This window comes from Cnephaeus nilssonii (genome assembly GCF_951640355.1).
Source record: "Cnephaeus nilssonii genome assembly, chromosome: 7".
Classification (NCBI taxonomy): domain Eukaryota; kingdom Metazoa; phylum Chordata; class Mammalia; order Chiroptera; family Vespertilionidae; genus Cnephaeus; species Cnephaeus nilssonii.
In genome coordinates, this window is record NC_137078.1 from 99,627,868 (window position 1) to 99,642,162 (window position 14,295).

The following is a 14,295-nucleotide window of genomic DNA, read 5'->3' on the forward strand; positions in this document are numbered from 1 at the left end:
GTAGCAATACTTATATCTGACAAAATAGACCTCCAAGTGAAGACCATAACAAGAGACAAGGAAGGCCACTTCATAATACTAAAGGGATCGATACAACAAGAGCTATAACTCTGGTAAACATATATGCACCCAAGGCAGGAGCACCCAAATACATAAAAAACTTCTAGAAGATATCAGGGAAGAGATTGACAGCAACACAATCATAGTAGGGGACTTGAATAACCCACTGAAATAACTGGATAAATCCTTTAGACAGTTATTAGCAAAAATTAGCAAAGGAACTTCAATCCTTAATGACTCACTAGATCAAATGGAGTTATTCGACATCTTCAGAACATTCCACCGTAAAACTACAGAATACACATTCTTTTCAAGTGCACATGGGACATTTTCAAAGATAGACCACATATTGAGACACAGGCAAAGTCTCTCCAAATTCAAGAGGATTGAAATCATATCAAGCATCTTCTCAGATCACAATGGCATTACATTAGAAATCAACTACAGTAAAACAATCACAAAAATTCAAACACTTGGAGGCTGAGTAGCATGTTATTAAACAATGATTGGGTTACCAAAGAGATCAAAGAATAAATAAAACACATACTAGAAACAAACGACAATGAAAGCACAACAATCCAAAATCTTTGGGACACAGTGAAAGCAGTCCTGAGAGGGAAGTTCATAGCATTACAGGCCTACCTCACAAAACAAGAAAAAATGGTAATAAACCATCTAACTCTGCAACTTGAAGAATTAGAGAGCAACAAGAAAAGCCCAGTGTGAGCAGAAGGAAGGAGATAATAAAGATCAGAGCGGAAATAAATGACATAGAGAACAAAAAATAATACAAAAGATCAATGAAACCAAGAGCTGGTTCTTTGAAAGGATAAACAAGATTGATGAACCTCTAGCCAGGCTCACCAAGAAGCAAAGAGAGAGGACCCAAATAAACAAAATCAGAAACGAAAGAGGTGAAATAAGAACAGACCCCACAGAAATAAGAAGATCGTAAAAAAAAAAAAAAAATACTATGAGCAACTGTACTCCAACAAACTGGTCAACCTAGAAGAAATGGACATATTCCTAGAAAAATACGACCTTCTAAAACTCAACCAGGAGGAATAAAAAAATCTGAATAGGCCGATAACGATGGAGGAAATTGAAGCAGTCATCAAAAAACTTCCAGCAAACAAAAGCCCTGGACTGGATGGCTTCACAGGGGAGTTTTATCAAACATTCAAGGAAGAACTAAAACCTATCTTCCTCAGACTATTCCAAAAAATTCAAGAGGAAGGAGCACTTCCAAGCTTTTTCTATGAAGTCAGCATTACCCTAATCCCAAAACCAGATACAGACAATACAAAGAAAGAGAATTACAGGCCAATATAAAAAACATAGACACCAAAATTCTCAACAAAATTCTAGCAAATCGAATCCAGCATTTCATTAGAAAGATAATACACCATGACCAAGTGGGATGTATTCCAGGGGTGCAAGGCTGGTACAATAACCGCAAATCAATAAACATGATACATCACATAAACAAACTGAGACAAAAATCACATAATCTTATCAATTGATGCAGAAAAGGCATTTGACAAAATCCAATACCCTTTCCTGATAAAAACTCTCAACAAGGTGGGAACAGAAGGATTATACCTCAATATAATAAAAGCCTTATATGACAAACCCACAGCCAACATCATACTCAATGGACAAAAACTAAAACCATTTCCCCTAAGAACAGGAACAAGACAGGGATGCCCACTCTCACCACTCCTGTTCGACATAGTACTGGAAGTACTAGCCATTGTGATCAGACAAGAAGAAATAAAAGGCATCCAAATTGGAAAAGAAGAAGTAAAACTGTCCTTATTCGCAGATGACATGATATTGTACATAGAAAACCCTAAAGACTCCATCAAAAAATTATTAGACTTAATAAATGAATTCGGCAATGTAGCAGGATACAAAATTAACACCCAGTAATCTATGGCTTTTCTATACACCAATAATGAACTCACAGAAAGAGAAATTAAAAAAGCAATCCCATTTACCATTGCAACAAAAAAAATTAAGATACCTAGGAATAAACTTAACCAAGGAGATAAAGGACCTGTACTCAGAAAATTTCAAGACGCTAAAAAAAGAGATTGAGGAAGACATGAACAAATGGAAGAATTTACCATGTTCATGGATTGGCAGAATCAACATCATTAAAATGTCCATACTACCCAAAGCAATCTATAAATTCAATGCAATCCCCATTAAAATACCAACAGCATACTTCAAAGACCCAGAACAAAGTCTCCAAAAATTCATCTGGAATAAAAAAAGACCCCAAATAGCCGCAGCAATCATGAGAAAGAAGAACAAAGTTGGCGAATCACAATACCATATATCAAGCTATACTACAAAGCCGTTGTCCTCAAAACTGCCTGGTACTGACACAAGAACAGACATATAGGCCAGTGGAACAGAACAGAGAACCCAGAAATCAACACAAGCCATTATGCTCAATTAATATTTGACAAAGGAGGCAAGAACATACAATGGAGTCAAGACAGTCTCTTCAATAAATGGTGTTGGGAAAACTGGACAGATACTTGCAAAAAAATGAAACTAGATCACCAACTTACACCATACACAAAAACAAACTCAAAATGGATAAAGGACTTAAACGTAAGATGGGAAACCATAAAAATCTTAGAAGAAGCCATAGGCAGCAAAATAGCAGACATTTGTCGTAGCAATATATTTAACAATACAGCTCCTAGAGCAATGGAAACTAAGGAGAAACTAAACAAATGGGACTACATCAAAATAAAAAGCTTCTGCACAGCTAAAGAAACCGTCAAAAAACAACAAGAAAGCCCACTGCATGGGAGAACATATTTGCCAATGTTATCTCCGATAAGGGTTTAACCTCCAACATTTACAGGGAACTCATACAACTTAACAAAAGGAAGATAAACAATCCAATTAAAAAATGGGCTTGGACCTAAATAGACACTTTTCGAAAGAGGACATACAGAAGGTTGAAAGACATATGAAAACATGCTCAAAGTCACTAATCATCCGAGAGATGCAAATCAAAACAACAAGGTACCACCTCACACCTGTCAGAATGACTATCATCAACAAATCAACAAACGACAAGTGCTGGCGAGGATGTGGAGAAAAGGGAACCCTCGTGCACTGCTGGTGGGAATGCAGACTGGTGCAGCCACTGTGTAAACAGTATGGAGTTTCCTCAAAAAGTTAAAAATGGAAATGCCATTTGACCCAGTAATACCACTTCTAGGACTATATCCCGAGAAACCAGAAACACGAATCAGAAAGGATATATGCACCCCTATGTTCATAGCAGCACAACTCACCATAGCTAAGATTTGGAAACAGCCTAAATGCCCATCAGCAGATGAGTGGATTAGAAAACTATGGTACATCTACACAATGGAATACTACGCTGCTATAAAAAAGGAATTCTTACCATTTGCAACAGCATGGATGGAACTGGAGAGCATTATGCTAAGTGAAATAAGCCAGTCAGAGAAAGAAAAATACCATATGATCTCACTCATTATAACCTGATGAACAAAAAGATAGATACACAGGCAGAGAAGCATCGAACAGACTGTCAAACTACAGCGGGAAGGCTGGGGAGGGTTGGGGGTGGGGGGAGGTAAGAGATCAACCAAAGGACTTGTATGCATGCATATAAGCAAACCAATGGACGCAAGACACTGGGGGGAGGGGGGGGGGTGCCAAGGGAAGGTCAATGGGGACAAAAAGGAGACATATGCACTACTATTTGTAATACTTTAAACAATAAAATAAAATTTTAAAAAACCACACCCTCCAAGTTCCGAGATGATTTTTACAGGCAGGAGCCCACCGCCTTGGAGCCACTGTCAAACGCATGCTTGTTTGCTCACGGCTCTCCGGTAAGTAAGTCACGGCAGCCGTGGGCAGGGGCAGTGGGTAAGAGCTGGGCTCCGGGCTCACAGGCCACGGTGAAGCCGGGCTCCGCACGTATTGGCAGCGTGACCTTGGTGAGGCACCTGCTCTGTGCTCAGTGACTGGGGGGCTGAGCAAGGGCACGGCTCCTGGCTGCAGGGCACAGGCCGCTCCCAGCCACCGCCCGTGCACAGCGGGGACTGGGCCGGCCACCCGGGGAGGCAGACTCCTCTGTGCGTGCCTGTGGCCTGGCCCTCCCTGTGGCTGCCTGGCCACGCCAGCTGCTCTGAGCTGTGCTGGGGGCCGGGCCCGCTCCTCCCAGTCTCCTTCCCCAGGGACAGCCCTGCACTGGGGTGGGGGCCCCTCTCCCTAAGGCTCTTGCACAGCTAACCCCATCTTGGCATTTGCTTCTCGGCCGACCCCAGCGAACAGCGACCTCACCTGTCAGCGGGGGACGCTGAGGGTGTCCATGCCTCACAAGATTAAATCCCCTAAAACATTAAGCAGAGCCCCTGGCAAACAGTCCCCGTCACAGAGCAGCAGTTAGACGACCCTGATGCTGTGCGATGCTCCAAAGCGCCGCAGCTCTCCCGACCCCTCGCTGGGACCCTCACAGCGACCCTGGGCCGGGCTGGTCAGAAACCACCGTACACCGAGAAGCCGTGGCCTCCGGGCTCACCACGGGACAGACTCAGTTTAAAGCGCCGTCAGGCCAAAACCGGTTTGGCTCAGTGGATAGAGCGTCAGCCTGCAGACTGAAGGGTCCCAGGTTCGATTCCGGTCAAGGGCATGTACCTTGGTTGCGGGCACATCCCCAGTAGGGGGTGTGCAAGAGGCAGCTGATCGATGATTCTCTCTCGTCGATGTTTCTAACTCTCTATCCCTCTCTCTTCCTCTCTGTAAAAAATCAATAAAATATATTAAAAAAAAAAAAAAAAGTGCCGTCAGTTCCCAGCTAAGACTCTCCGCACGGAGCAGACCCCGCACCTGGACTGCAGGCGGACTCCCTGCGCCGCTTACAGCCACTCCCTGGAGTCTGGTGACACAGAGCGCCGACCGGGTGGTGACACAGAGCGCCGACCGGGTGGTGACACAGAGCGCCGACCGGGTGGTGACACGGATGGGCCGCAGGCACCGGTGCGCCTCGGCGTGGGTGTCACCTCTCCTTTTGGGGTGCACTTACAGAAACCGCGGCCGGCTCCTCGGCAGAGGTGGACCAGGGGGAAGCGGAACCAGGCTCTACAGAGGCCGAGCTGACGGCAGCGGGGGGTGGCTTCCCACGGCCTCGGGATGTCCTGTGAGCTCCAAGGAAGGGACGGGCGGAGGAGCGCGGGCACAGACCCCGAGCTGGGGGCCTCGACGGCTGCGCTCGGGAGGCCGGGCTCGAGGTTCGCGGGCAGAAGTGCAGGGCGGGAGCACACTCGGCGGAGGGCCTCTCATGAGGAAGCAAAGGGTTAGGGCTGCAAGACGACAATTTCAGGCCGCAGTCTGCTGTCACAGAAGGGAAACCCGTGGCAAGACGCTCAGCGAAGACGAGAAGGTTGGAGAGAGAAGACAGACTCACGGGCGAAGAGGAAGGAACACACGGGCACCGTGAGCGCAGACACTGCCCGTCCGCTCTGCGCCCGCCTCTACTGCAGCACCTGGGGGTGCCCGGCCCACAGGGAGGCGGGCGGATGTCTACGGGAGGAACGGAGACTCATAAATGCAGAGAAGCCCTAGGACAACGAAAGGCGAACACGTGCGTGCAGGGCAGAGGAAGAGGAAGGAAATCGATGTTGTGTGACGGCAACAGCAGAGGGAGCCAGGACGACAGGCGTGCGTTCTAGCGCTCATACAGTTTGTGCCTAAAAGACGGGGCGACGGCCTGGGCCTGGAAAGAGAAGCCAGGCGGCTTCTGCCCTGGGCCGAGCTCTGGGTTCACACCAGGAAGGACACGAGCTTCACTCGCAGCAGCGTGAGCGTGCCGAGCACCACGCCGTGGCCGAGGGGTAACGCGGGCAGCTCTGTCCATGTGTTTTTCTACAACAAGAAGCTGGAATCACAGAGAAGGACGATCTAGACTGAGCTCTAGGAGACCCTTCACAGAGCGCGAGTGGAAGGGAGAGGAAAGCAGAAACGATGGGTTACAGACCACACAGGACCGATTCACATTACACGGTAAACAGGCCTCCCAGGTCAGAAGGAAAAGTAATGAGATCCAGGAACTTTTACGGACAAGAAAACGGGAGAAAGCTAACCATCAGAAGCTTGTCTCCGAGCAAAGCTCACACATAATGAAGCCAACGTCAGAGGAAGAACATTCAATTCTATTCCCTTCGCAGAAACAGAGCCTTTACAGCACGTCACCTGCTATGCAGCATGTGCCAATCAAACTGTCATGACTTACACGCTACGAAACCAACTGGACTACGTGAAAGCGAATCGACTGAGTCTTTATGTTTTTAGAAGCATTTAAAGTGTTATTTTCATCACACGCTGCTTTTTAAAATAAAGAAATAAGAAAGGCCGTTCCGTCTGCCTGTCCTGAATGATGCGGCGGTTTCTGCATTGCCTCGGGGAGCAGGAACGTGAGCTTGAGGAGATGGTGGGGGGGTGATGGGGGGGTTATGAACATACGGGCCCGTTACCTCCTTGGGTCCAGCTGCTCCAGGCGGGAAGCTGAGCGTGGGCAGTGCGTGTGTAGAACATCCTCACATCTTGCGGGGCGAGCAGTTCGGCGAAGTGAGAGGACTCCAAGGACTCCCTCCGACAGCCCAGGACAGACGGCGCCTGCTCCGAGACGTGCACCACCCGCCCCGACACCAGCGAGAACACGGCCGCGAAGGTGTCCTGTGGGAACAGGGACAGTAAAGGCAAACATTGAGACGCTTACTAGCAATGCGCCCCCAAAAGGTTCCTCCCCTAGATTTCTACCAGGATCAGGAGCTTAGGACACACACTTCCTGCCAAGGCGACAGAGCTCCGACATGTACGTTTTACCCGTCACCGCAAAGCCTTCTGAAGGTCTGGTCTCTGGGCCAGGAAACACGGCAGCTCCCTCTCCATGGACGCAGCACGCCTCCACTGTGTCTACACCGACTGCGAGTCCTCCTCCTCTGCACTCTGTGCCTACCCCTGGAGGCTGTCTCCTCCTCACCAAAGCAGTCCAGGCTTCCAGACCAGGCTCGAGAGTCACCTCCAAGATGTCGCCTTTAACCAGCCTCCTCACCTAAGAACTGTTCTCGAATGTGTGACGACAGACAGGCGTCTAACTTAGCTTAATCTCCCGCTGCTGCTGGCCCGGCCTCTGTTTCCCCCCTCGCTTAATTTTAAAGACCCGCAAGAGGAAATGTGTTCTTACACTCCCTTTTCTTAAATCTCAACAGCACCTACTGTGTGCTATGAACACACCAGTCAGTAACAGAAGCGCTACGGTGACATTAGGGACAGCTCAGGCCCCGATATTAGAAAATCTTTTCGTTACAACTGTGTTGAGATCTAAACATAAAGGCAAGTAGCCTCCATCATATCAACAAAGCACGAGGTAACATTATTCTGTCGACAGAGATTCAAAAGATATACTAAACGTCTCTTCCAACATTTTATAAAAAATGACAGCACCCTCTTGACTCACCTGTGAAATCCAGTTGTTACAACTTGAAGGAGTAGGTATTGGAACTAAGAATGATATAAATAGAAATGAACAATTCGGAGATTAGAACACGACGCAGGACGCTCCTCTGCAGTGCTATGTCTTGGAGAGACTCGGGGATGCTGAGGAGACAGAGGCACCTCAGGACCGAAGCGAAGCTACGTGCGCCTGCGCTGCTCCTGCCCGCAGACCCGTCCCCCCGCGAGGGCCGGGGAAGCGACACGGGGCCGCTGGGGCAGTTTTCTCCTCCTGTTTACCTCCAGCTGTGGTTACTGAGACTCGGTTATTCTTTGTTTAAATTGTACCTAGACCAGGTTGTGAGGAAAAATCACCCAGGCTGAGATGGCAAAATGCGTGGATTCTTACTGTGTTTTTGGAAGTGTGCTCTGAAGCCATGGAGGCCAGCTCCTCAAGACTGTACATGGTCACATCTGCTTGAGGTGCTCCATTTTGACTGAGAATCTGGAAAAACTCACTGCTTGCTAAGAAACACAGGAAAATAAATAGGTAGTCCAGTGAAAACAGCATCTCCAGGAAACCACTCTTATGACTAGTAAAGCGGGCTTGTTTCTCAAGAGGACACCTCCGTGTTTTCCTCGAAATTCACCTGAAATACTGATCGCTGTGCAAACTTAAGATCTTGAGTGTTAGGAATCCTGCATGTTCTAGATCGCAAGGAACAGAACACTGACGGTCCTAAAGAGGGGACTGAACCCCAACATTCCAAATGCACACACAGGGCGCTGCCACGAGAGAAGCATTACTCCGGCCCTCGGAGCCACGAGTCACATGTGAAGCCCCGTGTCATGTATGACGCCCCTGAGGTTGGCCTAGAGATCGTGTACTTTACGAAATCCCTCGAGAAGGAACGTCAGGGATCGAAAGGAAAAAGCGTTTATAATTGCTCCTTGGTAGTTTGGCAAATCCCTGGCACACCGGAAGTGCATTTTAAAAGGATGTGTAAGGCAGGGAAAGAGTAAAACTTGTCCTTAGCTAAATGTATTTCCCCTTAATATCCGCGGGAGACGATGCTCCTTCACAAAGTGAGCCTTCGCAATGTGCTCACGCCAAACTCCACTCCTGGGAGAGGCCAGCACAATACTGCACCCAACTATTCACAAATCGGGGTCTCCCAGTATGAAAAACGAAGACCCTCCTGGAATCGCTCATCTCCCCTAGAACACCATGAAAACCTCAAAACGCTCCTGTGACGACACCGCACTGACAGCTCCTCCGGGGGTGGGGGATGGTGTGTGTGTGTGTGTGTGTGTGTGTGTGTGTGTGTGTGTCCCTGGGCCGCCCTTCCTCTGCGGCTCCTTTACCTTGAACGCTGTGCACACAGCGGAGGGCATAGCGGAGGGCATCCAGGGTGCTCGGTTTATTGTCTCTCCCCGACGGCAGGTATTTTTTCATTTCTTGGACAACCACGATCAGTTCTTCAGAGACTCTGTTTGGGTCTTGCTGTTCACTGTTAAGATCAAAATAAACTCAACGCTTTCCATTTCGGTAACAGCCAAACGTTTATTGAACAGCCTATTCCGCGCCAAGCATCCTTCTAAGCGCTTAGCAAGGATCCAGTCCGAGCTCACAGGTTTGTCTCTGTTTTACGGGTGGGGCAATGCCAGCCACAGAACCTGGGAGCCCCCGCCGCACATTCCCCAGCTCCTTCCCACCCCAGCCTCCACTTGCTTCCCAGAGCATTTCATTGGAGGATGCCTGAGTTGCCCCCTGACCTTGCTCCTAGGGCTTGCTTACAAACCAAGGAAAAGGACTTAAACCCTCCAGTCCCTGTTCCCACACGCCGGCCAGGAAACACCCACCAAGCAGGGTGCAAGGATCACCTGTGGCTGCTCTCCAGGTATTTGCTCTGAAGCTGGGATTTCTGGCTCCACCTCTCCCCCGAGTCTCTCCCCAGGGCCTGGGGGCCGCTGGCCCGGGGTCCCCCAAGGCGCTCAGGTGCAGGCCCCCCGGAGCCCGGCGGTTCACGGCTGGACATGTTTGGGTCTTCGCCAGCGTCCACCTTCCGCTCGGCGGCCCGAACCCGTGGCCCGCTTCTTTCCCGGTTTGGAACCAGCGACAGAAATGCACTGCTCACTGCGGTCCGTGCGCCCGCACTGGAGAAAACGCTCCCCGGCCGCCGGGAGGCACAGTTCTCTCCGGGGGTTCCGTACAGTCGTGGACGTCTCCGCTCCCGGGGGTCCAGCCTGGGGGGGAGTGTTGGGGGGCGGGGGGAGAAAAGTGACAAATGTTACGTGAAACGGGCGACTGGACGCGGGAGACCGGGCTGTGGCTCGCCGGCTGGGAGCCCCGGAGGGGACCCTCGGCCCCGGCGGCCGCAAAGCCTGGCTCGGGGTCACCCGCTCGCCCACCGCAGCCCTGCGAAGCCCTGCGCGCACCGGGAAGGGGACCCCGGCGAGGCGGGCGACTTGAAGTACACAGTTCCGGGGACCCCAGGTTCCCGGGCGGCGCTGCCCGACCGCGGTCCCAGCCTGAGGGCAGGATCGGGACAACCTGCGGCCGGACCCCCGCACTCACCCGCCGCCGCCTGCGGGGCCGCGCGCGGGGCAGTGCAGTCCCGAGGCCCGCCGCGTGCAGTGAGCCCCAGGCGCCGCGCCCCCCGCGCGCCACGTGATGAAGCCCCGCCCCCTGACTGCGCGATTGGCCGCCGCTGCGGGCTCTGCGGGCCCCCATTGGTCCAGGGGCGGGGCCTGGACTGGGGCGCCCGGGTTACGTAACCCGAGGCGAGTGGGCGGGGGCGAAGGCCCCAGAGCGCCTTACGTAACGCGGTTGGGCGCAAGGCTGGCCAATCCCGACGGGCTGGCGGGTCAGCCGCGGGCGGAGGGCCCCCCCTCCCGGAGGGAGACAAGTGCAGGTAAAGGGCTCTCTTCCAGCAAAGGCGGTGGGGAAGCCCGCTTTAAAGCACCGGAGGCTCTTTTTAGAGTGAGCACCAGCTCCTCCGAAATGGAGGGCACCGTGCAGACCTGCACCCCTTGCCAGGGCCTGGCCATCAGAAATCTTCCGTGCTTGTTGGGTGAATGGAAGGCATTGCATAGGAAGGGACCTGTGCCAGCTGTTCATGTCATGGGCTGGATAAACCCTCTTCTTTTCCCAAACGATGGCAGATCTCCCGCGCCTCTGAAGCTCTTTCGTCAAACTGCATTCATTCAAATATTTGTTGAATGCATAGCTGGGTAGGGGTGAGTGTGGCCCCTGGGTGGGGAGAGAGCTGGGGCCACTCAGGGAGCCCACATTTTATTGACATAAAGCATGTGAACAACTCCATCAAGTTCAGAAGGTGGCAAGTGCTGTGCAGAACATGAAAAGCTAATGGGATAAGGTGTCGCTAGGACAGGCCTGGGGGTGAAGGAGGCAAGAGGCACATTAGCCAGGGGATCCCTGCGGCCTCTCGGAGGTGAAACTGAAACCTGGGTGTGTGAAGGGGGTGGGGAGGGCCCTGCCATAGAGCAGCTTTGCTGGTGAGAAACCAAAGGCAGGATACTTTGCCTGGAGAGCAGGGAGGGGAGGGTGGTGCCAGTTGGGGTCAGAGGTTAGGAAGGCCAGACTACAGTGGGCCTTATCATCGGGGAAACTTGGATTTCTTTCTCATGGTAGTGGAAAGGGGCGGGTTTTAAGCAAGATAGGGATTAGTCTCAGACTGCGGCACAGGAAATAGTTAAAAGTTAGGACGCCTTGATTAGAAGGTAGAAGATACATTTGGGGGCACAGAGCCTTGCGGATGGAATGAGAAGAGAGCATCAAGGTGACTCCCGAGTCTGGTTTAAGCAGAGCCGTGTGTGATGGGACATCAGCTTAGAGCAGTGGTCGGCAAACTCATTAGTCAACAGAGCCAAATATCAACAGTACAACGATTGACATTTCTTTGGAGAGCCAAATTTTTTAAACTTAAACTTCTTCTAACGCCACTTCTTCAAAATAGACTCGCCCAGGCCGGGGTATTTTGTGGAAGAGCCACACTCAAGGGGCCAAAGAGCCGCATGTGGCTCGCGAGCCGTGGTTTGCCGACCACTGGCTTAGAGGGGCAAGTCCTGGATGGTAATTGTTGATGGAGGGAAGACTGAGAGTTACGTTTTCACGTTATGTTTGAGATGTGCATTACACTTCCAAGTAGAGTTGTCAGGTAGGCCCGTGGTCGGCAAACCGCGGCTCGCGAGCCACATGCGGCTCTTTGGCCCCTTGAGTGTGACTCTTCCGCAAAATACCACGGCCTGGGCGAGTCTATTTTGAAGAAGTGGCGTTAGAAGAAGTTTAAAAAATTTGGCTCTCAAAAGAAATTTCAATCGTTGTACTGTTGATATTTGGCTCTGTTGACTAATGAGTTTGCTGACCACTGAGGTAGGCCATTGGATTTCTCAGCCATTCTCTGGGATGGACATTATTATTGACTAGAGGCCTGGTGCACGAATTCGTGCACAGGTGAGGTCTGGCTGGCTCATTCCGATTAGGGCCGGGCTGGCGGGGGGAGGAGGAGCACGGGAGGTCAACTGGCCGGCCCTGCCCCAATCAGGGTGGGGTGGGGCTGATCAGGGCCGCAGTGCACGTCAAAGCAACCGGTTGTTCTGGCGTTCTGGTCACTTGGCTTTTATATATATACTAGAGGCCCGGTGCACGAAATTCGTGCACTCGGAGGGGAGGGGTCCCTCAGCCCGGACTGCACTCTCTCGCAGTCCGGGAGCCATCAGTCGGATATCCTTAGCACTGCTGTGGATGCGGGAGAGGCTCCCACCACCGCTGCTGCGCTAGCCAGCCATGAGCCCGGCTTCTGGCTGAGCGGCGCTCCCCCTGTGGGAGCACACTGACCACCAGGGGACAGCTCCTGCATTGAGCGTCTGCCTCCTGGTGGTCAGTGCATGTCATAGTGACCTGTTGTTCTGCTGTTTGATCGATTTGCATATTAGCCTTTTATTATATAGGATAATGTCTTATGGGCAAGGCCTCTAATTCAATTTTTTTTTTTAGGTAGTTAAAGGGAGGGGCAGAATTTTCACTTGAGCCTGAAGCTAAAATTGCCCTTAGCTCAAAAATCTGCGTACCACTGAGACACATCCTGGTGAGGCTCATTCTGAACCCCCACACTGTCCTATTATGTGTATAAGTATTGGGAACCATCTTATCTCTTTAGTGAAAGGAACCTTTTGTTATGTTACAATGACTAACTTTATCTCACGAGTTGTGTTTTGGCTTCAAGCCTGTATCCAGTATTCATGCAGCAACTTCAGCTCTTCTGTTCAATATTTACCTGGCATATCTTTTATTTTATTTTCTCTAAGTCTTTCTAGATTTTTATGTATTAGATAGGAATAGCCCATGGACACAGACAATAGTCTGGCGAAGCCCTGGAAGGGGCGGGTGCAGGGTGGAGGAGGTCAATGGGGGGAAAAAAACTAAAACAAAGGGACATCTGTAATACTTTCAACAATATACATTTTAAATAAAGGGAAATACCTTAGTTGAAAAGAGTTTTATGTGAAATAATATAAGTAATTGCTCTACACTGTACTTTATATCCTCAACTCCTCTCAAAGATATTAACTGACCCTATGTTCACTGACTGCAGGACTGACTTCCGCCACGCCGACCCAGCACTGACTGCCCCGGGGGCTGCGATCAGACCCTGCTTTTCTCTCAGGGCCTCTGTCTAGGCCTGATCTCAACCCCCTTGGCAGTCAGTGCTGGGTTGCCATGGCGACCCAGCACTGACTGCAGAACTGACTTTCGGTGTTCAGTCGAGCCTGCAATCATTTTGGACATTACAGACCCTGGCTCTTTTTATAGATAGATAAAAGAAGAGGAGTAGGAGGCAGGGGAAATACTTAATGCTGTTTGGTGCATATTGAGTTTGGGAGGCCTATGTCTAACAGGCCAGGAATCAGTAGATTAATGAGTAGAAATATGGGAATAGATGACTGGAGAGTAAGTAGAATGGAAAGACAAGTTGGCTGAGGACCCTGCCCCAAGGAACCCTGACATTTAAGGGAGGGACAGAGAAAGGGGAGCCCATACATGGTAGATTTTCCTTCAAAATCTTGAAAATGGCACCAAAAGTTCATACAGATTTCATTATAAAAAGGACCTGAAGAAAAGGCACAATTCTTTTCCAGGACAATAGTATGTCAGACAAGGAAAGTAGTGCCTACCTGTCCAAGGCAATGGAAAAAGTCAACCTCTTCTCTCCCAATAGGATTTCATAGGAACTGACCTTTTATGGTGAACCTAAGTCTACTTCCACCCATGTTACATTGTTCCCTGGGGCTGTTGAGTAAGAGACTATGTTCCAGGGGAAAGATAAGCAGAATGAGAAATGTCCCTCACCACCCAAATGATACCCCCCGTCCCACGAAGGCAGCGATCTGTTGTGCCACATGCAAGGCCAGCTCTGCACAGCACCTTGGGAGACCATTTACTTAAGAAATTCAAAAAGCCAAATGCTGAAGGATTTGGTATTCATGAGAAAGCCAGTTCCCCACTCATCTCCTATATTGAAAAGCACTTTGCACAGAGAGGTAGTTTGCGTCTGCTAACTAGTGGATGGGGATCTGCTGGGTAGCAGGAAGTTAGAGAACTCAGGGAGGGTTGGTGTGTAGGGGTTTATAGGGAGAGGCAGGGGCACAGCAAGGAATGCCATTTTTAGGACTTTGACCAGGCACAGCTACTCCTCTAAAAGCAACACAGGGACCAGA

At 50.3% G+C, this 14,295-nt stretch overlaps 1 protein-coding gene across 16 annotated transcripts in view; it reads right to left on the reverse strand.

Moving 5' to 3' along the window:
• PER3 (period circadian regulator 3) overlaps nt 1–10,169 on the reverse strand; it is a 47,812-nt gene extending 37,643 nt beyond the window's left edge. For 11 of the 16 annotated variants that reach the window (XR_013813789.1, XM_079777269.1, XM_079777258.1 and 8 more), the window contains exons 1-4: nt 9,439–10,150; nt 8,920–9,065; nt 7,964–8,079; nt 6,594–6,795 (exon numbers count right to left, since the gene is read on the reverse strand). Coding sequence is in view for 15 of the 16 variants with exons in the window: in XM_079777269.1 (XP_079633395.1) it covers nt 6,594–6,795; nt 7,964–8,079; nt 8,920–9,065; nt 9,439–9,593 (619 nt within the window). In the remaining variant the exon portion in view is untranslated. Of the gene's footprint in view, nt 1–6,593; nt 6,796–7,579; nt 9,066–9,438 lie in introns of those variants that run through there. The other 5 variants (XM_079777265.1, XM_079777257.1, XM_079777264.1 and 2 more) reach the window with 5 other exon arrangements.
• Nucleotides 10,170–14,295: the final 4,126 nt, after the last annotated feature.